Source organism: Boleophthalmus pectinirostris, unplaced genomic scaffold (genome assembly GCF_026225935.1).
Source record: "Boleophthalmus pectinirostris isolate CB_2022bp ecotype Guang Dong unplaced genomic scaffold, ASM2622593v1 HiC_scaffold_8, whole genome shotgun sequence".
Classification (NCBI taxonomy): Eukaryota; Metazoa; Chordata; class Actinopteri; order Gobiiformes; family Gobiidae; genus Boleophthalmus; species Boleophthalmus pectinirostris.
This window is the reverse complement of record NW_026571515.1, coordinates 40,616,968-40,639,942: the sequence shown is the minus strand read 5'-3', so window position 1 is coordinate 40,639,942 and position 22,975 is coordinate 40,616,968. Positions and strand designations below refer to the sequence as shown.

Sequence of the window (22,975 nt, the reverse complement as noted above, 5' to 3'; positions counted from 1 at the left end):
GGGACCAGACCAGACCTGAGACCAGGACTGAGACCGGGAACAGGACCAGGACTAAGACCGGGACCAGACCAGAACTGAGACCAGAACTGAGAACAGGACTGAGACCTGGACTGAGGCCGGGACCAGACCAGGACTGAAAACGGTTTAGATCTGGTTTAGTCCCGTTTTAGTCCTGGTTCAGTCCATATGGGGCGCAAAAGTCCGGCATCACAGTTTAAGTCACGGAAATGGGAAACGGCCGTTATCTGTTTTTTCCATTATTCACTGAAACGAAACCTAAAAAAACCGAATCTATCCGTTTTTTTCATTTTGGTTTTGGAGATAAATAATGAAGAAAACTGTTATTTTTTTCGATTTCTTATTTTTGGTTCTATATTGAAAAACGGATAAACGAATGACACACAGATTGATTTGGAATACATTTTTTAAAGTACTTTTTAATTTAATATGGACCAATTCACCTGGAAGTCTGAGGGCCAAGAAAAATGAGCTGTTTTAGAGAAATTAATCATATAACCCATTATATACACTTTAATGCCATACTGTGGAACATTCACCTCCAGATGACATCTTAAAATCACTCATTTAAAAAGACTTAGGACGGCTAGACAGGCTAGTAATTCATATCACAAACAAACAAAAAACAACTTCACAGCAGTGTTTTTGTCAACAGGAGAAGGCAAGTTGGCATTTTCCAGACACTCTCACCGTCTCTTACGTGTCTGCGTATTTCAAACTGAAAATACAAAACTACAGCATTGTGCATGAATAAACACGCTAGTAAAACCTTTGGCACATCTCTGGACATACAGTACATTAAGAGCTGCTTCGATTCAGAATTGTGCTCGTTCTTAAAAGTGACACTTGCCCTGACAAACGTTTTTTAAAGAGGGGGTATTACACTTTTATGGGCTATGAACTGGAACTCGGAACATACTTAGATCACCATAATATGTCGAATTATTTGACACTCTGAGTCTCCAATCTCTTTGCTCCCTGCACTAAGCCACACCCCTTTCAGAGCACCATTACAATCAGTCTGCATGTCGTAACTGCACATCGCAAGTACAGTGATCCCTTGTTTATCGCGGGAGTTACGTTCTAAAAATAACCCGCAACAGGTGAATTCCACAAAGTAGTCAATTTATATTTTACAATTATTTTATCTGTTTTAAGGCTGTAAAACCTCTCACCACAAACTTTATACACTTTTCTCACACAGGACAGTTACAACCCTTTTTACATCCTTCTTAAAACTTATTGCTGCTGTTATTTTCCTCCTTCTTTATGTAACGAACCGAAGATTAATTTATTCCTTAATGAAGCCTACAGCACAGAGTTCTGCACCGCGCAGTACAGCACCGCACCCGAGATTATATCAAACTGCTGTGCTGCAGCCATGGACTGAACCAAGACTAAACCAGGACTAACCCAGAAGTAACCCAGGACTAACCTAGGACTGATTCCAGGACTGAAGAGGAGGACTAAACCAGGACTGAACCAGAACTAAACCAGAACTGAACCAGAACTGAACCACGACTCATTGTCTGGACGGGCTCGGAGGTGACTGCAGGAGAAAGGACCGGCTCAGCTCCGCACCTCACGAAGGCAAACGCAGCCATAGCCTGATTGCACACCCTGCTGCGCGGGCTCGCGGTTTTGTCTTTTAAGTCCTGGTTTCAGCAACTACTCGCCCGTACCCGACCCGGTGCAAGACTCTGCTACAGCATGTAACTTTTCCCTTCCTTCAGCATGTCCAAAAGTCCAACTTTTTGTGCACTGGTTACTTCTTCCTCTGTCTTTTGGGTGCGACCGCAGGAGCCACTATCATTGCAGAAAGTTTCGTTGACATTGTGGGTTTTGTCGGGGAGAAAACTTGCAAACATACAGCACTTCATAATCACACTGCTAGAGATCCAACAGTTATGTAAATTTGGCTGAATGAATTCTGTACTGTACAGGAGACAGGAGTCCCTTAGCCAATCAGGACGCAGCGAGAGGAACACAATATGCATTCATACACTGTAAAAAAAAGACAGCGAAAGGTGAACCGCGATATTGCGAGGGACAACTGTAATACAGTTTTATATCATGCTTTTGTATAGCCTATTTATGGAGAACTGTCGTGTTGGAGCAAGGGTGACGTTGGCTTGTGGGTGGAGCCTTGTACAGACCTGGGAGAGATCGTTTGATAACATGCATGGATGGCCTCAAAAACCTTTTCAGGCATGTTTTAGGATGAGTTAACATCATAACACGGTAGAAAGCTCTAAAAGTCCATTTAGCAGAATACCCCCTCTTTACGGTCGTGAATAATACAAATCACAAAACTTCCCATCGTGTGTTAGCAGCATTTTCCAGTTTCTGTCTATGATCGCGTAAAGGCAATGTGGATGTGCGTTTTTGTAACAGAGCCAGTCATTGAACAGTACATCTACAATAAAGGACTTCTGCAAGACTTGAATTCAGAATATTGATATTAATAATGATTGTAATATGGTGCATTTCAACCAGCTCAGAGTTACATTTAGTATTAATTTCACTGTGTGTAATGTTTCAAACTATGGCATTAAATTATTTGACAAGTCTGAGTAAAAGTATGCCACTAAAAAATGACTCTAAGAAGTACAATTTCTTTAAAAGCTAAAGTAAATGTAACTGAGCTTTGACTATTATAATCTTGTTGTGGCCGTGAAACTCTTTGACACACCTTTTCAATCAATGTTATTTTCTTTTGTACCACGTTCTACATTTTACTCATACTCAGAAGACATCAAATATATGAAGCAAGACGTGTGGAATTATGTAGAAAAGAAAAATAAGTGAAATAACCCAACTTAATACTTGTCTATTGTTTATATTAAAATCCACCCTTTGCTTTGTCAACACATGCAAACCTTTTCTCAATGAGTTTCATGATGAAGTCTCCTGAAATGGTTTTCACTTCACAGCTGTGCCTCAGGGTCAATAAATGACAAAAGTGCAAAGCAGTGTTCAAAGCAAAGAGTTAAGAATCCATGTATCATTCGTTCATTTGTTTTTCAACATAAAACCAAAAATAAGAAAATGAAAAAAACAACTATTTTCTTCATTATTTGTCTCCAAAACTAAAATGAAAAAAAACAAACCGAAAACTGATGATTCATTTTTTCAGTTTTCGATTTTATGTTTAAATGAAGAATGGAAAAAATGGATAACGGCCGTTTCCTGTTTACGTGACTCCCGTGACTGTGATGCCGGACTTTTGCACTGCATACGGACTGAACCAGGACTGATCCAGGTCCGGGACCAGACCGGAATCAAACCGGGACTGAGACTGAGACCAGACCGGGACAAGAGCGGGACTGAGACTGAGACCAGACCGGAACCAGACCGAGACCAGACTGGGACTGAGACCGAAACCAGACCGGGACCAGACCGAGACTGAGACCGGGACTGAGACCGAGACCAGACTGGAGGCTCAGAGCCCACGGCAGGGCCAGAGCTCGTAGCTGAGCCTCGGACCCTGCGGAGGCTCGGAGTCAAAGCTCGGAGTCCGCTCTGGTCCCGCTCTGGTCCCGCTCTGGTCCCAGTCTGGTCCCGGTATGGTCCCGGACCTGGATCAGTCCCGGTTCAGTCAGTTTAATATTGAAAAACGAATGAACGAATGATACACGGATTGTTAAGGATCGGTTTTAATTTTTAGATCTAAAACACGTTTGGAGTTATTTTGAATATTTTTTGTTTACTACATTCCACATGTCATTCATAGTTTTGATGTCTTCAGTGAGAAACTACAGTGTGAATCATCCTGATAGTAAAAAAAACATGAATGAAAAGTGTGTCATAAGTTTAAACTGGTTGTGTATTTTTGCTTGAAATGAGAAAAAAAAAAGAAAGCAAGGGCACAAATCTACCTGTAATTATTAAATGTATTAAATCATTAATCATTAAAACTCCATGAAACAAAAACTAAATGAATAAAACAATCAATATTCTGAGTTCAAGGTGTATTTTCCCTGTGGTAGTTGGTGTGCAGCAGTCTCTAGTGGTCCCTGGCGTGTCTGTTGACTATGATGCCCTCTGGTGGAGGAGTCTTGCAGGTGAGGTCTGTGGTCCCTGGGTCAGTGGTGCTGCTGTGAGGAGAGTCAGGCGGAGCTCTGTACACCAAACTGGCCAACAGGAACAACACCGTCGCCAAAATCTGCAGAGACGTGAGAAATGTATAAGAATAAGAATGTGAAATAAACCACCAAAGACGACACTACAAAAACAAAAACATATAAAGTGTATTTTCTTTTTTCAAATGTTTGCAGTTTCTTTGTGTAGTTATATTTATATTTATTATATTTATATTTTGGGTTGATCATAGATTGATAAAGAAGTGGAATAAGCGAGTGTGACATCACCCACATCGTTCAGCTCCAGTCAAATGAAGCTCACAGTGGCCAGCAGTTATAGGGGTGAATTTGGAGCCACATTATAGGCGAGTTTCATTGTTGACAAAAGCGCGCGTTGCATGCTGGGAATTATTTTGGTCGGCGGCAAGAAACACTAATTCAACAAGACGGACGGAGCCAGAAAGCACGTAAAGGGTATTGATCCTGGTTATTTCTCCACTCTAACGGCAGAGGACCCAAGACCATTTGACCAGAAATTGGTCATAAGCATCGACGGAGCCAAATCACCCTTTTCAACCCTGACAGAGCCTGGACCAAACCAAATTTCTGGTCTGAATCGCGAACTACCTGGACAAATATTCACTTTGGTGATATCCACAATGACTTGGTGGAAACTCCTGGGCCATTCACAGCAGAAAAGATGAAAACCTCCAAGAGTCTCGATGTGTTGTTGAACTTGTTGGAGTTCACGGTTTGTTAGGATCTTCTACGTTTGCTCTGCGAATGTTTGAAAGCCGTTTAATTCACCGTTAGTGGTTCTTTTCACTCAGAATACGAAAAAGACATTTTCCTTCTTCCGTGCTTCTATTTGTGCATCCGATAATGCAGCAGGAATTTACCATTATCGGGGAGAAATACGCGAGGTTACGCACTGTGTTTGACGCTATCCTGTTTCTTGCCTCCGATGAAAATATTCCCAGCATGCAACACGGGCTTTTAATAACAATGACGTCAGCTGAAACTCACCTATACATTAGGAATAGAAATTTATTATTAACAAAATAGCAAAATAAAATCACCTGGATCATGTTGAGTGGTTTAATACAAACATTTTAAGAACATAATGACGTGATAATTTTTCAAACTATATATAGACTACACAGAGTCAGGACTCATTAGAACAAAAAATCTACTGTTTTAGAATATTATTACTCTGATAATGCAACCAAAAATTCTAATTCCTCCATGATTGTAAGTGATATATTTTCTTAAATTTTCTCCTATAAACATATGACTATGTGATCCAATAACATTTATGAGCTGTTTTCTAGAGTCTGTGTGTATTTGGTCAAACAGACTTTCTCCAGGAGCAGTGAGACTCAGTCTGTCCCAGCCCCAGTGCCTCCATATGAGCCTCTGTCACAGCCCTGCACCTGCTCACTGCACTGGACTCAACACCAACATCACCGCCCTGACCCCCCATCACCCCCTGACCCCCCAAGACCAGCGCACACTCTTATGCACCCCCACCCCAGCCCCCCTCCCTCACTATTTACCGCGGGTCCGTGATCGGAGAAAGCACGATAAATATGACTAAAGGGCCCGCTTATTTCAATAAGTTTACTAAATTTACAAAAGTTTGACTTAACTCTTTCTCCCTGAGTGTGTTCGTGTGAGTTTGGACATTTGAAATCAGCGCTGAAGCTGTAAAACAGTCGTAGTCTGTAGACGCTTCACCTGACCTCCTCATCACTCTCTCCTCACACTTTCACGTGTCAGAATGCCAAACCCACATGCCATATTTGGAAGTTCAGAGGGCATTTCTAACCAAATACATATTCATTTTCTATGTGAATTCAATGTAAATGTGCGTGGAGGAGCGTGTTCGTAGCTGGATGTTGGTGAATTCGGTGCAACTGTCTCTTAAAAAGGAATTTAGATGTGTAAGAACTCTTTGTGAATGTGGCACAGACATTTCTCTACATCGTCTAAAGTCACAAACTTTTTTAAAGAAAAGATTCATGAATAAGACCCAAGGGTTTTGCAACCAAGTACTACGTCTTTTTTTTTGGCTAGAGGGTTAAATATTATCAATATTTCACTCAATGAAATGCAAATCAGGTTATTATAGACTGTTCATTTCTTTGTCAGTGGGCAGACCTACAAATCAGAAAGAGATCAAATACTTCCTCCACTGTATTAGCATACTCTGCTTCTCCCTATTGTCTCTTTACTCTATGAATGCAGATGTTTACCTTATAGATGATTCCTGCTATGAGTGTGAAGCGACTCATGTCTGTGTTTTTATACAGGAAACATGAGCCCTGCTCTCCACATTTGTTCTGCCACAGCAAACACGAGCGATCCACCATAAAACCAAAGATGATGGGCCCGGGGATGGCACCTGAGACAGAGGGAGAGAAAACAAAGTGAAAGAGGTGTAGAGAAAAGAGAGAGGGAAGGAAGGAGAGAGGGAAAGGGAAAAAAAACAAAGTGAAAGAAGGATAAAAGAAAGAGAGGGAGGATAAAGGGAAAAGAGGAGTGTGAGAAGGAAAGAGGTGAGAGGAGAAGGAGGGAAGTGGGTGAGGGAGGAGAGAAAAAGAGAAAAAGCTTTTACTGAGGTAAAATGAGGAAAAAGTGGAAAGAGGAACACTCTTTATAACTTTAGACCCTGTTTATTTGGTAAGATCATGTTCTGATAACGACCAAGGCCATTCTGAAACTGTTGAGAAAAGGTTTGAGTGCATCCTCTGTTTCTGCAGTATTGTTACCTCCAGAAGAGGATCTGTGTCACTGTCGCCATCGATCAGTCTCCAGGTATTGACAACGTGAGGATGAACAGTGGAATTAAAGAGGCACTATGCAACTTTTCTGGTGGGATGTTCTTGCTTTGCAAGAAATGTTTCATAGTCTGTCTCCAAGGAAACAAGCAGCTGACACCACCAGACCAAGTTACAGTTCAGTTCTGTGGAGAGCTAACCCACTCACACTTATTTATTTTTAGCAATGGTCACAATTCTATAGCACTTTTCAACCTTCAAGGCACTTTACATCAAGAAACCACTCACCCATTCACACACCAATGTACACAGACACTGTGGGCAAGGTGTCTTGCCTGAGGACACAACAAAAGCATTCATCTGTGGGAGCTGGAATCACACCAGCAAACCTGTGGGTCAGTGGATCTGACCACTCAACTTGTGATGATTATTATTATTATTTTTTATTTTTTTTTATGTCGAAAGCTGGAATCGCACCGCCAATCTTCAGATCAGTGGGCAAATGCTCTACCAACTGCGCTACTGCCGCCCCAATAAACCCACATGTACAAGAAAAGTTACGCAGTGTGCATTTAAAAAAGAGAAGAGTCTCACCCAGAGTGCGCACGAGAATCCACTGAATCCCAAGAGCAAAAGACTTCTGTTTCTCTGTCACACACCTGCAACAGACGAAAGCTCCACATGAGAGACACTTCACTACAGCACTGAACATGAACACCATCATGAACATGATGCAGTCTGAATACAAATTAATGCTTCTACACATCAAATGTGTTCACAAGTGTCTTTATGTGTCCAACCTCATTGTCAAAGCCTGAGCTCGTCAGATTTCAGAAGCTTCAGAGCTGAGCCTGGTTAGAACTTGAATGGGAGACCACTGGGAATACGACATGCAACAGTGGGGCGCTGTGGAAAAAACTGTTGTGTCCTTGTGTTGTTGTGTACTGTCTATACACATGGACAAAGCTAACGACTGCGTTCCAAACGAGAAGTGAGCACGGACGCACTTCTAGCTCCATCGACTCCAACTGACTTTACATTGGAGTATTGTCTCCGCTCTCTCTGTAACTGCTCAGTGAGCCTCGTGATTTTTGTCTTAAAATGTTTGTATTAACCCACTCTACATGATCGTGGTGTTTTATTATAAGGACTAAAGTTGTTCTCTTAGGGCAGGCAACACATGCAAATACAAAAGTCCAGTGCCCTTGTTTGTACAGACTGTGCTTTGGACAAGGTTATGATGGGACCCAACTCACCTGTTAAGCGAATTTGATGGCATACCTCCCTAGTATTGAATGTACAATAACAGAGCAGCTGTTTATACACGACACTAGGCCCAATTTAATATCAAACACCATTTTATGCCATATATACGTATAGTAGGGGGTCCCTGCTCCAGCTCTAAATCAGTTTTGGGGTCCTTGGCCTGAAAAACGTTGAAGACTCCTGCCATAAAGAGATCCTAATCCGTGTATCATTCGTTTATCCGTTTTTCAATATAAACCCAAAAATAAGAAAACGAAAAAACAACTGTTTTCTTCATTATTTGTCTCCAAAAACAAAATGACAAAATGGATAACGATTTGTTTTTTCAGTTTTCGATTTTGTGTTTAAATGAAAAAAGGAAAAAACGGATAACGGCCGTTTCCCGTTTACGTGACTTCCGTGACTGCGATGCCAGACTTTTGCACCGTATACGGACTGAACCAGGACTGATCCAGGTCCGGGACCAGACCGGAACCACAGCAGGACTGAGACCGAGACTGAGATCAGAACTGAAACCGGGACCAGACCGAGACTGAGACCAGACCGAGACCAGACCGAGACTGAGATCAGAACTGAAACTGGGACCACACCAGTACCAGAGCGGGATTGAGACCAAGACCAGACCAGGACCAGACCGAGATTGACACCGGGACTAAGACCAGGACCAGACCTGAGGCTCAGAGCCCACGGCAGGGCCGGAGCTCGAAGCTGATTCTCGGACCCCGCGGAGGCTCAGAGTCAAAGCTCGGAGTCTGCTCTGGTCCCACTCTGGTCCTGGTCTGGTCCCGGACCTGGATCAGTCCTGGTTCAATCCGTATGCGGTGCAAAAGTCCAGAATTGTAGTCATGGAAGTCACGTAAACGGGAAACGTTATCCATTTTTTCCATTTTTCATTTAAACACAAAATTGAAAACTGAAAAAACAAATCATTATCTGATTTTTTCATTTTGGTTTTGGAGACAAATAATGAAGAAAATAGTTTTTTTGTTTTCTTATTTTTGGTTTTATATTGAAAAACGAATGAACGAATGATACACGGATTGATTCTGTTCAGTTTGCTGCATTTGTCCACATTTGAATTCTGATAATAGTTTTAGCTGCAGCAATGTGGCTACATCAGCAAAATATGTAGCTCGTTTTATTGGGTAATGACTCTTATATTATAAAAAAACCTATATATTTTACTGCTTGAAAGTACGTTCAAAATGAAAGTGGGCAATTTCCAGCGTTGACTGACCTGAGGGTGGCAGTGATGGCGGGGATGCTGGTGAGGAAAGTGAAGAGGATGCAGAAGAAGAAGACAGCGAGGAAGAGCGACATGTAGGGACACTCGGTGCTGCATTTCCCCGCTAACGCTAACGATCCACGCGAGCTGTTAGCCGCGATGCACGAACAGTCGCTGTACACCTGCAAACAGACCAGCACACAGTATTCCACGTCAATAAGAGCCGCCCACAAACATCAGCACATAAGAGAGACGCAAATCTTGACACTAATCCAACAATCTCATGGACTGTGGTTTGCAGAGGTCTAAACTACAGCTTTTACATACAGTGGAGGAAATAAGCATTTGGCCTCTTGCTGATTTTGTAGGTTTGCCCACTGACAAAGAAGCAGTTTATAATTTTAATGGTAGGTTTATTTTAAGAGTGAGAGATAGAACATTAACTCTTTCCCCCATGAGACGACATTTGACGACCCCCCTTGTTTCCTTAATGACGTGTTTTGACACCTCCGCTTTGACGACCATTAGAAACGGCTCAGTTTTTCACATGTAAACAAACGCTGTGATAGGTGGGGGCCACTACAACCGATACTAGGCTGACCAATAGGATTCCAGGATACGTTTTCGCAGATTTTTTCTAAAGTTAATCAAAGTAGTGACGATTGTAGCTTCCGGAAAAAACAAAACACGTGCAATGGAAATATTGCAGCGTTGTGGCGCACAGTTTTAGAAATGATGAGGAGTGGGTTTATTTTATGGGTAAGTTTAGAGAAAGTGACTTTTATAGATTTCAAAGTGATGATGAAGTTGATTATAAAGTGGAAAAAAAACAATAGCGACGGACTTTCAGAGAGTGAAACTTACGAAGGTGAGAATGCCGCTGATGCGTGTGTATGGAGTCCTGCGATATCCAAACAAACTATCCGGACTTTATACTCGATTATGAACCAAAATTGCCCCAAAATCTGGATGTTGCTCAGACGAGTCCTTTAAAATATTTCTGTCTTTTTTTCCAAGATGTGATGTATGACAGAATACTACAGAAACAAACACTTATGTGGAGCTCTGTGCACGAGAAAGTAACCAACATGACAAATACTGGACACACACTGACGGGGAAGAGTTTTATTATTATATTATAATAAGTTAAATGATTTGAATAAGTTAAATGGAAAAAACTAATTAGGTGCACACAGGTGAACAACAGGTAAAAACAGGTGCACACTTGGTTATACTGTATCTGGTGATATGAAGTCTGTTTAAATACTTTGACAAATATATTTTTACATTTTTTTAATGAATATAGTTTTCAGAACATGTATATATCAGATGCTGAATGTAGTTTTTTTGTTTTCGATTTTGCACCTGACCAGGTCAACTCTCATTTTCAGTGAGCTGTTCTAAACCTGTAAATGAGTTGAATCACATCTAAGGTTTCCAGAGATACTAAATATGTCTGTGTTTCAATTAAGTTCATGAGTGTGAAAATCATTTATAATCACTCGTGGAAGTCTTTTTCTTTATGCAGTTATGCTCTATGGGCAGCTCTAGTCATATATGTATGGGTTGTTCCTAGTTGGTGTCCAAGGGGGAAAGAGTTAAAAAGAAAATTCAGAAGTATTTGAACCCTTGAGGCAAAAAAGACTTAGTACTTAGTTTCATGGCTGTCACCTTGGCAACTTGAAACTTCAACTCCCTCCAGAGGTGTTCTGTAGGGTTAAGGTCTGGAGACTGGATGGGCCACTCCATGACCTTAATGTGCTTCTTCCTGAGACACTCCTTTGTTGCCTTGGCTGTATGTTTTGGGTCATTGTCATACTGGAAGACCCATCCATGACCCATTTTCAGTTTTCTGGCAGAGGGATGGAGGTTGTCACTCAGGATTCTAACAGCACATGGCTCCATTCATCTTCCCGTTGATGTGGTGAAGTTGTCCTGTGCACTTGGCAGAAAAACACCCTAAAGCAGAATGTTTCCACCTTCATGCTCGACAGTGGGGAAGTTGTTCTTAGGGTCATAAGCAGCATTTCTCTTCCTCCAAACACGGTGAGTTGAGTTAATGCCAAAGAGCTTGATTTTGGTCTCATCTGACCACAGCACCTTCTCCCAGTCCCTTTCTAAATCATTGAGGTGTTCACTGGCAAAATTCAGGTGAGCTGCACATGTGCAGGGGGACCTTGGAGCACTGCAGGATTTTAATCCACTGCAGTGTAAAGTGTTACCAGTGGTTACCAATCATCTGCCTTCAGATCGTTGTTCAGCTCCTCCTGTGTATTTAGGCTGATTTGTCAATGTTCTCATGATCACTGAAACCCCACGAGGTGGAATCTTGTGTGGAGCGCCAGATCGAAGCCGATTGATGGTCATTATGTATTTCTTAAATTTTCAAACAGTTGCACCAACAGCTGTCTCCTTAACACCAGCTTCTTGCTTATAGTTTTGTAGCTGATTCCTTGCGCAGGTCTACAGTCTTGTCCCTGACGTCCTCTGACAGCCCATGTTGGAGTGTTTGGAGTCTGACTGACTGGCTGATTCTGTGGACAGGTGTCTTTTATACAGGTGACTATAAAACAGGCATCTAATTCAGGTGACGAGTTGATTAGGAGTGTCTAACTGATCTGTGAGAGCCAGAACTCTTAATGGGTGGTAGGGGATCAAATATTTATTTCACACAATGAAATGCAAGTCTAGTAATATATTTTCTATAATGTGCTTTTCTGGATGTTCTTTTTGATAGTTTATCTCTCAGTGTTAAAATAAACTTACTACTAAAATTATAGACTTCATTCACTTTATTTCTTTAACAATGGACAAACCTACAACATCAGCAAGAAATCAAATACTTATTTCTTCCACTGTAGGATAAAGTAACATGGACACACAAGGAGGGCATCTGACACACAGGAGAGGGCACCTGACACACAGGGAGGTGTAGTTCTCAAAAGCTACTACTGGTTCAAGTTTTACTTGTTTCCCGTTGGGAACCAACTTTTCACTTCCTGAACAATCTGATTTTGTGAACGCATCACTTGTCTCAAGATTAGATGCGGGAACCGGCACTGGCATGGTTCTTTGCCAGCCTGAAAATGCTAAAAGAGGACTGAAATTGCACTGTTAAACTTTACTGGAACTTGTCTTCCTGGATACTCTATTGCTTGGCCTGGAATGTTCCACTGTATGGCATTACCTATCTATCTCCATGGAGACAAGCAGCCCACGCACAGTAGAAGCATGCAAGTTTTGTCTTTGCTTGAGTTATACAGTAACAGTGTTAAAAGAGCATGATGGATACTGTAAGTGTATAATTAAAGCACCGACAGCACTGGACTATCTCTTGCCTAGGGCCCCCAGGGTATCTAGAGACAACTCTGACCACTAGAAAAGTGACACAGTGTGCCTTTAAAGACATGTTAAGTACCTTTCCATCTGAGGTGAGGTTGGTGGAGGTGCAGCCAGCGTAGCACGGAGAGAAGTACACGACATGGTCTGCTCCACACACTGGGCTGAAGTGTGTGTCACAGCTGCAGTTGGAGTTACACTGAGCTGTGAGCTCATCCACAGAGGAGCTGTGGACACGAGGAGAACAACACATGTGAAGGTCTGCTTCCACACATCCTTCACTGTACTCAAGATGTGTGTAAAAACCCTCAGTCATCCAGGTAGAATCCATGACAACTCATCCAAGCTGCTTGGATGAGTTTACACTGCCTTATGTTTGCCTGAAGGGAGGAGCTAAATATATTGGAACTACTCTGAAACTAACACACCCACTTGTTTACACTTTGTTTGTTAGCTAGGCCTATTCATTTGCACTGAGTGTGGGGTCACACAGAATCATTCAGGCCCCTGATGGGTGCTTTCATACCGCTGGCCCTGAACTGGCTACCCTAATTGTTCTCTTTGTTTTAGGTTTTAGGATGGAGTTGTAGATGGGAGACAAATGATGTCTGAGGCTAAAATCTGAACCTCACTATCCTCAAAGGAATGGCCCGGAGCAGCAGAATTTGTTAACACAATCAAGCATCTCCAGTTTGACCCGGCCAGACAATGGTGTCCTTTGATGTGACCTCTCTTCTCCTCTCTCTTTCACTTGTATCTAAGGCTGTCGCAATGACCGCAGGCGAAAGGACCGCAGCAGCTCCGCGCTGCACGGAGGTAAACGCAGCCATCACCCGATCGTGCTTTGCGGACACATGCTCCGTGTGCTCTTGCTAGGGGCTCTCTCTCTTAAGTCCACAGGTACCCGACTTGGCGCAGGACTCTGACCTGAGCTGCCACAGTGAGAGCAGGAGAGATGCAGCAGCACTTGTTCCAAAGCCAAATGTTACTTCTCCCACACTACACATGTTATATTCACACAACAACCAAGGTACATGTGCATCTGCGAAACAAGCGCATCATCAGAGAGAGTTTTCAGTGCGGCTGGAAATATTGTAACTCTGGGGGGATGTGGGGTGGGGGAGGGGATGCGATATCATCGCATATCGCACTATTGAGCCTCTATACTGCACCGCAGGAAAAATTCTCTAACCGCGACAGCCCTACTTGTATCCCTACATCAGTAGCAGTGGAGGCAGCAAGAAGGAGAATACTGCAGGACACCAAGCTAGAAAAGAGAACTAAACTTTCACCTGACCAAAACTGCTGGAAATTTGTTTAAATACCACCTATTTCTAGTTCAGAGGGAACTTCTACAGGCAAATCCACAGCTGTGCTGTCACCGGTCTCCCTTATCATTACTAATGTATTATGGAACTGTTTGAACAGAGTGTCTTGGCCTCGTAAACAGAAATTCCACACACATATTGATATCCATATCCAACATTTCAAACTTGATTTTGATAATAAGGAATACATATGATACTCAATACAGTATGTAAACATACCGTTTACATACTGTTTTAACCAATATATCACCCATACAGGTTCATTTCTGTCCTGCGAATGTGACGTTTTTAGTACTGATAACTACTCAAATGAATTCCTAGTTTCAATAATAGTTTTAGTATCATTTTTTTTTATCAGATTTTCAATATTTTTGACAATCCTACTGTACAGAGGGCTGAAAACAGAGCAGTAGTCTGACCTGTTGGCTGGAGTGCTGGTGGAGGAGATGGAGCTCCAGAGCGTCTCCCCCAAATCAGAGCTCATTTGCTGGGTTGCGTACGGAGCAGTGACACCCGCCATGGACACATCAGGACAGTGGACAAAGAAGACAAAGGCGGAGAGCAGACTGAGCGAACAGCAGACCGCACAGAAACGAATGATTCCACGACATCGTAGGTCACACCTCTGCACGATATACCCCCCCAAAAATGTGCCCCCTCCTCCAGCCGGGACCACCAACGAACCTACGGAACAGAAGAGGTGAGCGGGGCGGAGCTCTGTCCAGAGATTTAGGTTAAGGCAAAGTTACTGTAGAGGAAATTTCATACACAATTAAAGTGGGACTAAAAACCTAAACTCTGTCCACAGCATTTTACATAGAGCTGCTAAACTGGGCCGTACCTGGAGGACTTTTACATTTTTTTACTGACGTTAACACATTAAACAGACAGTTACAGAGCAAACTACACCTGAGAACTCTGACCCAACCAACCAGCAACAAAGTGTAGAGTCAAGTGTCCCACGTGACTCTGATACTATGTGAGACCTACCAAAGATGGCGGCTGCCTTCGAAGCGCTGAGGCTGAACTGTGACTCAAGGATCTTGGGGCCGAACGTGGACATGGCGGCGATCAGGTTCGCATCTGAGGCTCCGGCCAAACACAGGAAGAGGAAGGTGGGGTTCTTCAGCAGCATCAGAACACATCTGCACACACAAAAATATTGAAGACCTAATCTAATAATAAGAGTCCTTAAGATGCACAGAGTTTTTACAATTTATTTATATGTAGGCCTGTAAGGATAATCAATAAATCAATTAATCGTACGATAACTTTTAACAAGCTCGATAACTTTTCTGGATGCGATAAATTCTATTTACAGCTTGTTTGTTTTCCTCGTTCTTTGTCGCTCTCAAAAAGACTGAATGTGAGAAGGTTTCTATCGTCTAAGTGTAATGACGCTTGAACCAACATCCACTGTGTTTATCAACACTGAAGATGTGCGTGGAGCCTGAGTGCAGAAAGTGCCACTGTCTGTGCGGCTAACATGAAGCCGCAACACAAGTTAGCACCACTGTCATAGTGACAAAACAGTTCATCTCCGTGTGACAAAACAAGTCACTATGCCGAATCAACACACGTCTCAACAGCCATGTGCGTCAAATGCAGCGAGTGCGCAAACGATGAGAAGAAATGTATCAAACCCCAACAGCCGATAAACCAATACCCGAGTGACAGAACTAGCCCCGCCCCCAGGAGAACCTGAAATCCCACAAGACACTGACACGACACCAGACAGGACAGAGACTCCCTCATAGTGAAATAACATCCTGTGTCACGGGTTCATACGAACATTTAAATGACCAAAATGACGAGGTCACAGCAGCAGCCACAGAGAGACAAGACACAATTTACCAATGTAAGTCAATTACATTAGGCTAGTCCTATGTTAACAAGTCTGTTTTATTTAGGCCTATTGTTTTTGGTTGTCTTACAGTTCCTGTGTTAAATGTTCTTTAGAAAGTAAGGTTTATTGATCTTTGAAAGAGTGTATTTGCATTTTTATTCCATTGTTATTATAATAGTTGAAATTGGTCTCAAAATTATCATTTATCGCAATAAATTCTTGGTCAATTAATCGTCCAGCAAAATCTGTTATCGTTACAGGCCTATTTATATGTCTGTAAACACATTTACACAAATCTAATACAACTGTCTCACATTATGTAGCTGAGCCGGCAGCAGTGGCTCAGTGGTTAGTGTGTTCGACCACTGAAGGTTTGACAGCTTGAACCCTGCTTGGACAAGTGCATACTATATCATTTTATCCTAAAAGGTGCACTGTGTAACTTTTCTGGGGAAGTTTCCATCAAATATAATTTATTTCTGTGAAGGTATCATTGATCTGCCTGAAATATTCCACAGTATGAAACAACTCTGCCTTATTTTTATTCAATTACAGGTGGTTTTACTGCCTAAAAAGACATTCTGACTGTGAGTGGGGTCGCCTCTACAGAGATCTGACCTGTAAATTGGTCTGGTTTGGTCTCCATGAAAATAAAAAGGTTTAATATCATAGTGTGAAACATCCAAGACAAAGCAATAATATCTCCACGGAGAAAGTGTAGTAAGACACTTTGCCCACCTTGCCTAGTATGAATGTGGTTAATTTGCCCCAGGGCAGCTGTGGCTACAGAAAAATCTCACATCACAGTGTGGAGTAAAGAAATAATTTACTGTACTCTGCTTTGAACGTATTGAAGAAGCTGCGCAAGAGTGTGTTGACAGCACTGAAAAGTTAATGTCAAAATGAACATCGCAAACACTAGAGGCGCTGGACACGATTGTGACACCGCCGCCTGAACGAGTCAGTGAGTGCGTATACATGCACATCAATAACCCGGTTATGATCAGGTTTTTTGAGTATCCCGGTTTCTTGATGGTGCATGTATACGCAGTAACCCGGTTTCAGTAACCCGGTTATGGCAGTATCCCGGTTATTAGAAACCGGGTTACTGTAGCTGGTTTATTCCGATAGTAACCGGGTTACTTGTGGCATGTATACGCAGTACCCCGGTTACTACAACATAAAGTTGAGTGCACGTGCGTCCAAAAGACACTTTCCAGTCTTTCACCATAACAGTAGTGACATAAATAAATTGACCAACATAAATAAAGTGACCAAACGAGTGAAATGACTGTAAAATAAAGAGCTGCGCTAAACCTGCACATGTACAATCTGCACTCGTGTGACGCTGAAAAACTAAAACATGATCTCCTATACTCTATATGCACGGAACACACTTACCATCATTAGCGCCTCTTCTGTCACAGAAATAACACACATAATCCACATAGTCGTGTCCTTTAGTCCAAAAGAAACTGATCACATCAGCGGCGCAAGGAGCGAGTTGTTTTTATCGCCGCTAACAGTTTATGCTAATTAGCCAAACTGTCTTAAGTTTCGTTTCTGTAAAACGTAAACAAATGTGATCACAGCTGAATTATATGATCAAACGGGCTGATGTAGCTCTATAGTGTTTATGGTTTATATGTTGTAAAGTTGAGTTTATTTATGCAGAAGATTTTAATGAAGAATCTGCACAGTGGATTGTGGGAGATCTCGTAGCTCCTTAGCTTCTTATGCTAAAGGAGCTCACGGTTTGTATTTTTCCTGGTTTATGAAATTGATTTAAGTAAATTTTCGCGCCTGCGCATTTGTAAGATTATGTCAAGAAACTGGGATATTCCATTTGATCATGTATACGCGAATATGAGTGTCCCGGTTTCTCAGTGCGCATGTATACGCAGTAATCCGAATACTGACATAACCGGGATATGGCTAATAACCGGGTTATTGATGTGCATGTGTACGCACTCATTTATGATTCAGACATGGTTAAACATAGAGTCAAAACAAGTATTGCACAATTAATCAAAACAACTCTCTTAAGTCAACTTATCTGCACATTTTAATGTCCTGGAGTCATTCCTGATTGAGGGATTCCCATAATCCTGTGACATAATGATCATAATCTGAGCGTAATCCCTGTTTGAGATGAAGGGGCAGGAGTTTCACATCATAAACTCACAAGAAAGTTTCAGTCTCACCACAATCCAAAGATGTCTGGACATCTCTGCAACCCCACCCCAGATAAAGAGGAAGAAAATGGATATACCATAAAGAAATGAACTACAATGTATTTGTGAAAAACTACAGAACCCTGAACGCTCGTACTGATCCCAGGCTCCTGAAAATGTGCTGTTTAAATCACTTTTGTGTTTTTTTTTCCCCTTTCTTTTTCAATAAATGTAGCATGAGTAGTACCGTGGCATGTCTCTGAGTGTCTTCCCAAACTGAGGGTCCGATGTGGACGTGTGGTTTCCCTCTTTCCCCTGATGAGCCTCGGACACACGGATGGCGGTGGTCTCCTGGGAGCCTGGAACACAGAGCACTCACTCATTATAATGCACAACATATGACAGTTCACACTACACATTTCACCTAGTCGATGTGATGATATCGATTACATCCTTTATTTATCGCTGGGAGCTCGCTGCTCTGTCACACTCTGTCCACTTGTTTCTGGGCGAAAAAGTTTCACCTGGGGGTAGTGCGCGGAGGGTTGAAGTCTACCTGGAGCCCTAGTCTAATATGGATAATTTTCAGATTTAAGTAGGATTAAGACTAGATTTAAGACCACCTGGTGCACTGAACTCCTGGACCTTGCATCGCAGACCTGAGTGGACCGGGACTTGGACCAGTTTCATCTCTTCATATTGGACAATAATAGACTTTTGGAGACAGATCCAACAACAGGACAAAGGATAGAGGACACACTCTGCTTCAGTACTCTGGAGAATTTCTTAGTGTGTTTATGGTTGTTAGTGTGTTTATGGTTGTTAGTGTGTTCTAGTTACCGGCTGTTTGTTACGGTGCAGTTGGAGTCACAGGGTCTTTGTTACCTGGCAGCTCTCGGGGATAGCCCAGGATGGGGATGGCCACCAGCAGAGCCAGCGCTCCTCCGCCCAGGAACCCGATCCACCAAGCCCCCACCCACAGCGGGTTATCTGGGGTGACATCTGCCCTGCACCACAGAGATCAGAAAGTAAAGTTTTAATGTGAACCATCAGGAGTTACATAGAGAGACAGACATATGAAGCTCAACAGTGACTGTCCACAACTTTGGGCAACATGAAGGTGCAGAAGGTAGCTCTTCCTCCTCACAGCAAGAACGTCCTTCATAAATACGATTTGTTTTTAGATACCACAGCTGGTTAAGGCAAGGCAAGTTTATTTGTATAGCACAATTCGTACACAAAGTAATTCAAAGTGCTTTACAGAATAAGAAATACATTAAAATCATAATAAAAACAAATCAAAACATAAATAATCATGAAGATTAAAATTTAAAAAAGAGGGACATAAATTGGAGAGAAGAGTGCAGAATGAAAACCTTTCAGTTATTTGTACAGTTAAACAGAACTGTTTTGAGCCTGGATTTAAACAGCGTCACAGAAGAGTCTGTCTCACATGTTCAGACTGTTCCAGGTTTTAGCTGCATGAACCTGAAACTCTGACTCCCCTTGTTTAGTCGTGACTCTGGGCACCAGCAGGAGGCCGGTCCCTGAGCTCCTCAGAGTGTGAGATGGTTCATATGACACTAACATGTCACAGATGGACTTTGGTGCTCGGCCATGGAGAGACTTGTACACAAGCAGAGCTGCTTTAAAGTCTATTCGCTGAGCCACAGGAGCCAGTGCAGAGACCTGAGCACAGGACTTATGTGCTTGTACTTCCTAGTTCGAGTAAGGACCTGAGCTGCAGCGTTCTGGATGTTCTGCAGCGTCTCACAGCTCGTTTGGAGAGACCAGTGAGCAGACCATTACAGTATCTAACCTACTGGAGACAAACGCATGGATAAGTTTTTCCAAGTCTGCTTTAGACAGTAAACCTTTGATTTTTGCTATGTTTTTTAGATGGTAAAAGGCTGCAGATGTTATTGATTTGATGTGGCTGTTAAAGTTCAAGTCTGAGTCCATTATTACCCCTAGATTTCTTGCCTGATTTGAAGGTTTTAGAGAGAGAGACTGGAGGTGACTTCTGACACTGTCCCTTTGTTTCTGTGGACCAAACACTATGACTTCAGTCTTGTCAGAGTTTAGCTGGAGAAAGTTGTTTTGCATCCACACACTGATCTGTCGGATGCAGTGACAAAGTGAGTCCACTGGTCCATAGTCTCCTGCTGCCAGAGAGACGTAGATCTGAGTGTCATCTGCATAATTGTGGTAGGACACGTTATTGCTGCTTATTAACTGGCCTAATGGCAACATGTAGAGATTGAACAACAGGGGGCCCAGGATTGACCCCTGAGGCACCCCACAGGTCAGGGCCATGTGATCTGAGACACAGTTTCCAATTTTAACAAAATACTTCCTGTCTTCTAGATAGGACTTGAACCAGTTTAGTACAGTACCAGAGATGCCCACCCAGTCCTCTAGTCTCTGTAAGAGGATCCCATGATCGACAGTGTCAAAAGCAGCACTCAGATCTAACAGGATCAAGACTGAGACTTTGCCTGCATCAGTGTTCAGGTGGATGTCATTTGTCACCTTGATAAGAGCAGTCTCAGTGCTGTGGAGGCTCTAAAACCTGACTGGAAAACATCAAAGAAGTTGTTCATTTGGAGAAAGTTCGTAAGCTGTTGGTAAACAGCTTTTTCAAGGACTTTGCCAAAAAACAGCAGATTTGAGATGGGTCTGAAATTGTTCAGTACTGTGGCATCAAGACTGCTCTTCTTTAGGAGAGGCTTAATGACCGCAGTTTTCAACGTGTTTGGGAATGTTCCAGATTGAAGTGACATGTTAATAACTATGTGAGTGAGTGGTGAAAGTAAACTGTTGAGGACGGACTTTAGAAATCAAGTGGGTAACATGTCCAATCAGCAGATGAACTCAGACTGGTAACGATCTCTAAAACAGTTTTGTCAGTTACAGGTGCAAAGTGATTCAGCTCTAAGTGTCTCTGTGGCTGCATGCTTGTTATTTGTGTTGTGGAATTGATGGCATTTTTGATGCCCTGAACTTTGTCATTAAAGAAAACTGCAAACTCATTACATTTAGATGTGGAAATTAGTTCTAGTGGCAGTGGAGCTGGAGGGTTTGTTAATCTGTTCACTGTTGCAAACAGGACACAAGAGTTGTTACTGCAATTACCAATAATGTCCGAAAAATACTTCTCTCTTGTTTTACTCAAAGTGTAGCTGTACATATGCATTGTTCCTCTGTAAATCTCATAATGAACCTGGAGGTTTGACTTGCGCCATTTCCGCTCAGCCTTCCGGCACTCCCTTTTCTGTGCTCTGACTGAGTCATCATTCCTCCACGGAGCTTTTTGCCTATCTTTAACCATTTTAACCTTTATCGGAGCGATGGCATCCAGAACATTCAAAACACTCAAAGTCACAGAGTTCAACACATCATCAACATTAGAACATGAGGCAATTTCAAAATGTATCATTTCCATGAACAGTGCACCTGTGTTATCATTTATGTGTCTTCTTCGAACAACTGTAGGAGCAGCCGGTGGTTTGGGAATAACAGACAGGTCAAAGAAGACACAGAAATGATCAGAGCAACATCAACCACACTGACATTTGAAATATTTACACCCTTTGTAATGAGCAGGTCCAGAGTGTGTCCTCTGTTGTGAGTGGGCTCACTGACATGCTGAGTCAGACCAAAAGTTTCAAGGACAACACTAAGCTCTTTGGCATTTTTGTCACACACATTATCCACATGTACATTAAAATCACCTGTAATGACTAAACCATCAAAGTCTGTGCAAACAACTGAAAGCATCTCAGTAAAATCATCAATAAAATTTTGACAGAGCTGAGGAGGTTTGTATATGACTATGTAGAGTATGGACGGTGATTGTGTTAGCGCCATTTTGAAGGAAACATACTCAAATGATGAAAAAAATGACAACCTGTGTGTAACCAAATCATCTCTAAAAAATGCACACACTCCTCCACCCTTTTTATTTGCTCATGTTTCAGATTCAAATTTGAAGTTGGGAGGGGTTGATTCCACTAGCACTGCATGACCTGTGTTTTTGTCAAGCCATGTTTCAGTTAAAAACATAAAGTCAAGATTAAAAGAAGAAATAAAATCATGAATTAGAAATGATTTGTTACAAAAAGATCTGACATTGAGCACAGCAAGTTTTGGATTAGTTTCAGTAGGACTGGATGTTCTTACAGGGAATGTGAACAAAAAATTATCTTATTAGACAGTATAAATGTCCTTCTTTTAATCCGGCTACGTGTTGTAACTGGAGATATAACTCCATCACAGGGCCCCAGCCTGATATTACCTTTATCATGACTGTATGTCCTGGGACAGCAGAGGCCCTGTGCATCCTAGCTCTTGGTGATAACAGCTCTAGGGAAAGGCGGGGGAGGGTGAGCAGGGGAGAGTTTGGGTGAGTGACCAGGTGAGGGCCGAGGAGGTGGAGTAGGGGGAGGTTTGGGTGAAGGACCAGGTAAGGACCGAGGAGGTGGAGTAGGGGGAGGTTTGGGTGAGGGTTGAGCTGAGAGAGTCTCTGGTGGTGAAACAGGCACAGTTTTGTATGGGGGAGAGTTCAACATAGTTGATGTCAGAACCCTTGACCGTGCTATGTTAGGTGTGAGAGGAACCATCTTGATTCCCGATCTGATGAGGCTTTCTAGATGGTTGGGCAGTGCCATGGGTGAAGGTGGGGAGGAGGAGAGTGAAGAGTCCGTTGATGGAGTAGATGTAGCAAAGGGGACTCCAGGCTGGTCTGTGGGCAGTGGAGGTGATGGGTGTGCTGGTGGCGCTGGGGGAGGTGGTGGTGGTGTTGCTGACTCATTCTCTGGGGGAGGTGGTGCTGCTGACTTGTTCTCTGGGGGAGGGGAAAGTGGTGATGCTGCTAACTTGTTCTCTGGGGGAGGGGAGGTGGTGCTGTTGACTCGT

The 22,975-nt window shown here is 42.6% G+C and overlaps 1 protein-coding gene across 1 annotated transcript in view; it reads right to left on the bottom strand.

Annotated features, from left to right (window-relative positions):
- Positions 1-4,020: 4,020 nt before the first annotated feature.
- slco4a1 (solute carrier organic anion transporter family, member 4A1) overlaps positions 4,021-22,975 on the bottom strand; it is a 35,768-nt gene continuing 16,813 nt past the window's right edge. The window contains exons 4-12 of the mRNA XM_055166121.1: positions 18,944-19,065; positions 18,306-18,417; positions 15,029-15,183; positions 14,458-14,722; positions 12,789-12,937; positions 9,384-9,561; positions 7,475-7,539; positions 6,356-6,504; positions 4,021-4,183 (exon numbers count right to left, since the gene is read on the bottom strand). Coding sequence (XP_055022096.1) covers positions 4,025-4,183; positions 6,356-6,504; positions 7,475-7,539; positions 9,384-9,561; positions 12,789-12,937; positions 14,458-14,722; positions 15,029-15,183; positions 18,306-18,417; positions 18,944-19,065 — 1,354 coding nt within the window. The 3' untranslated portion in view covers positions 4,021-4,024. The remainder of the gene's footprint in view (positions 4,184-6,355; positions 6,505-7,474; positions 7,540-9,383; positions 9,562-12,788; positions 12,938-14,457; positions 14,723-15,028; positions 15,184-18,305; positions 18,418-18,943; positions 19,066-22,975) is intronic.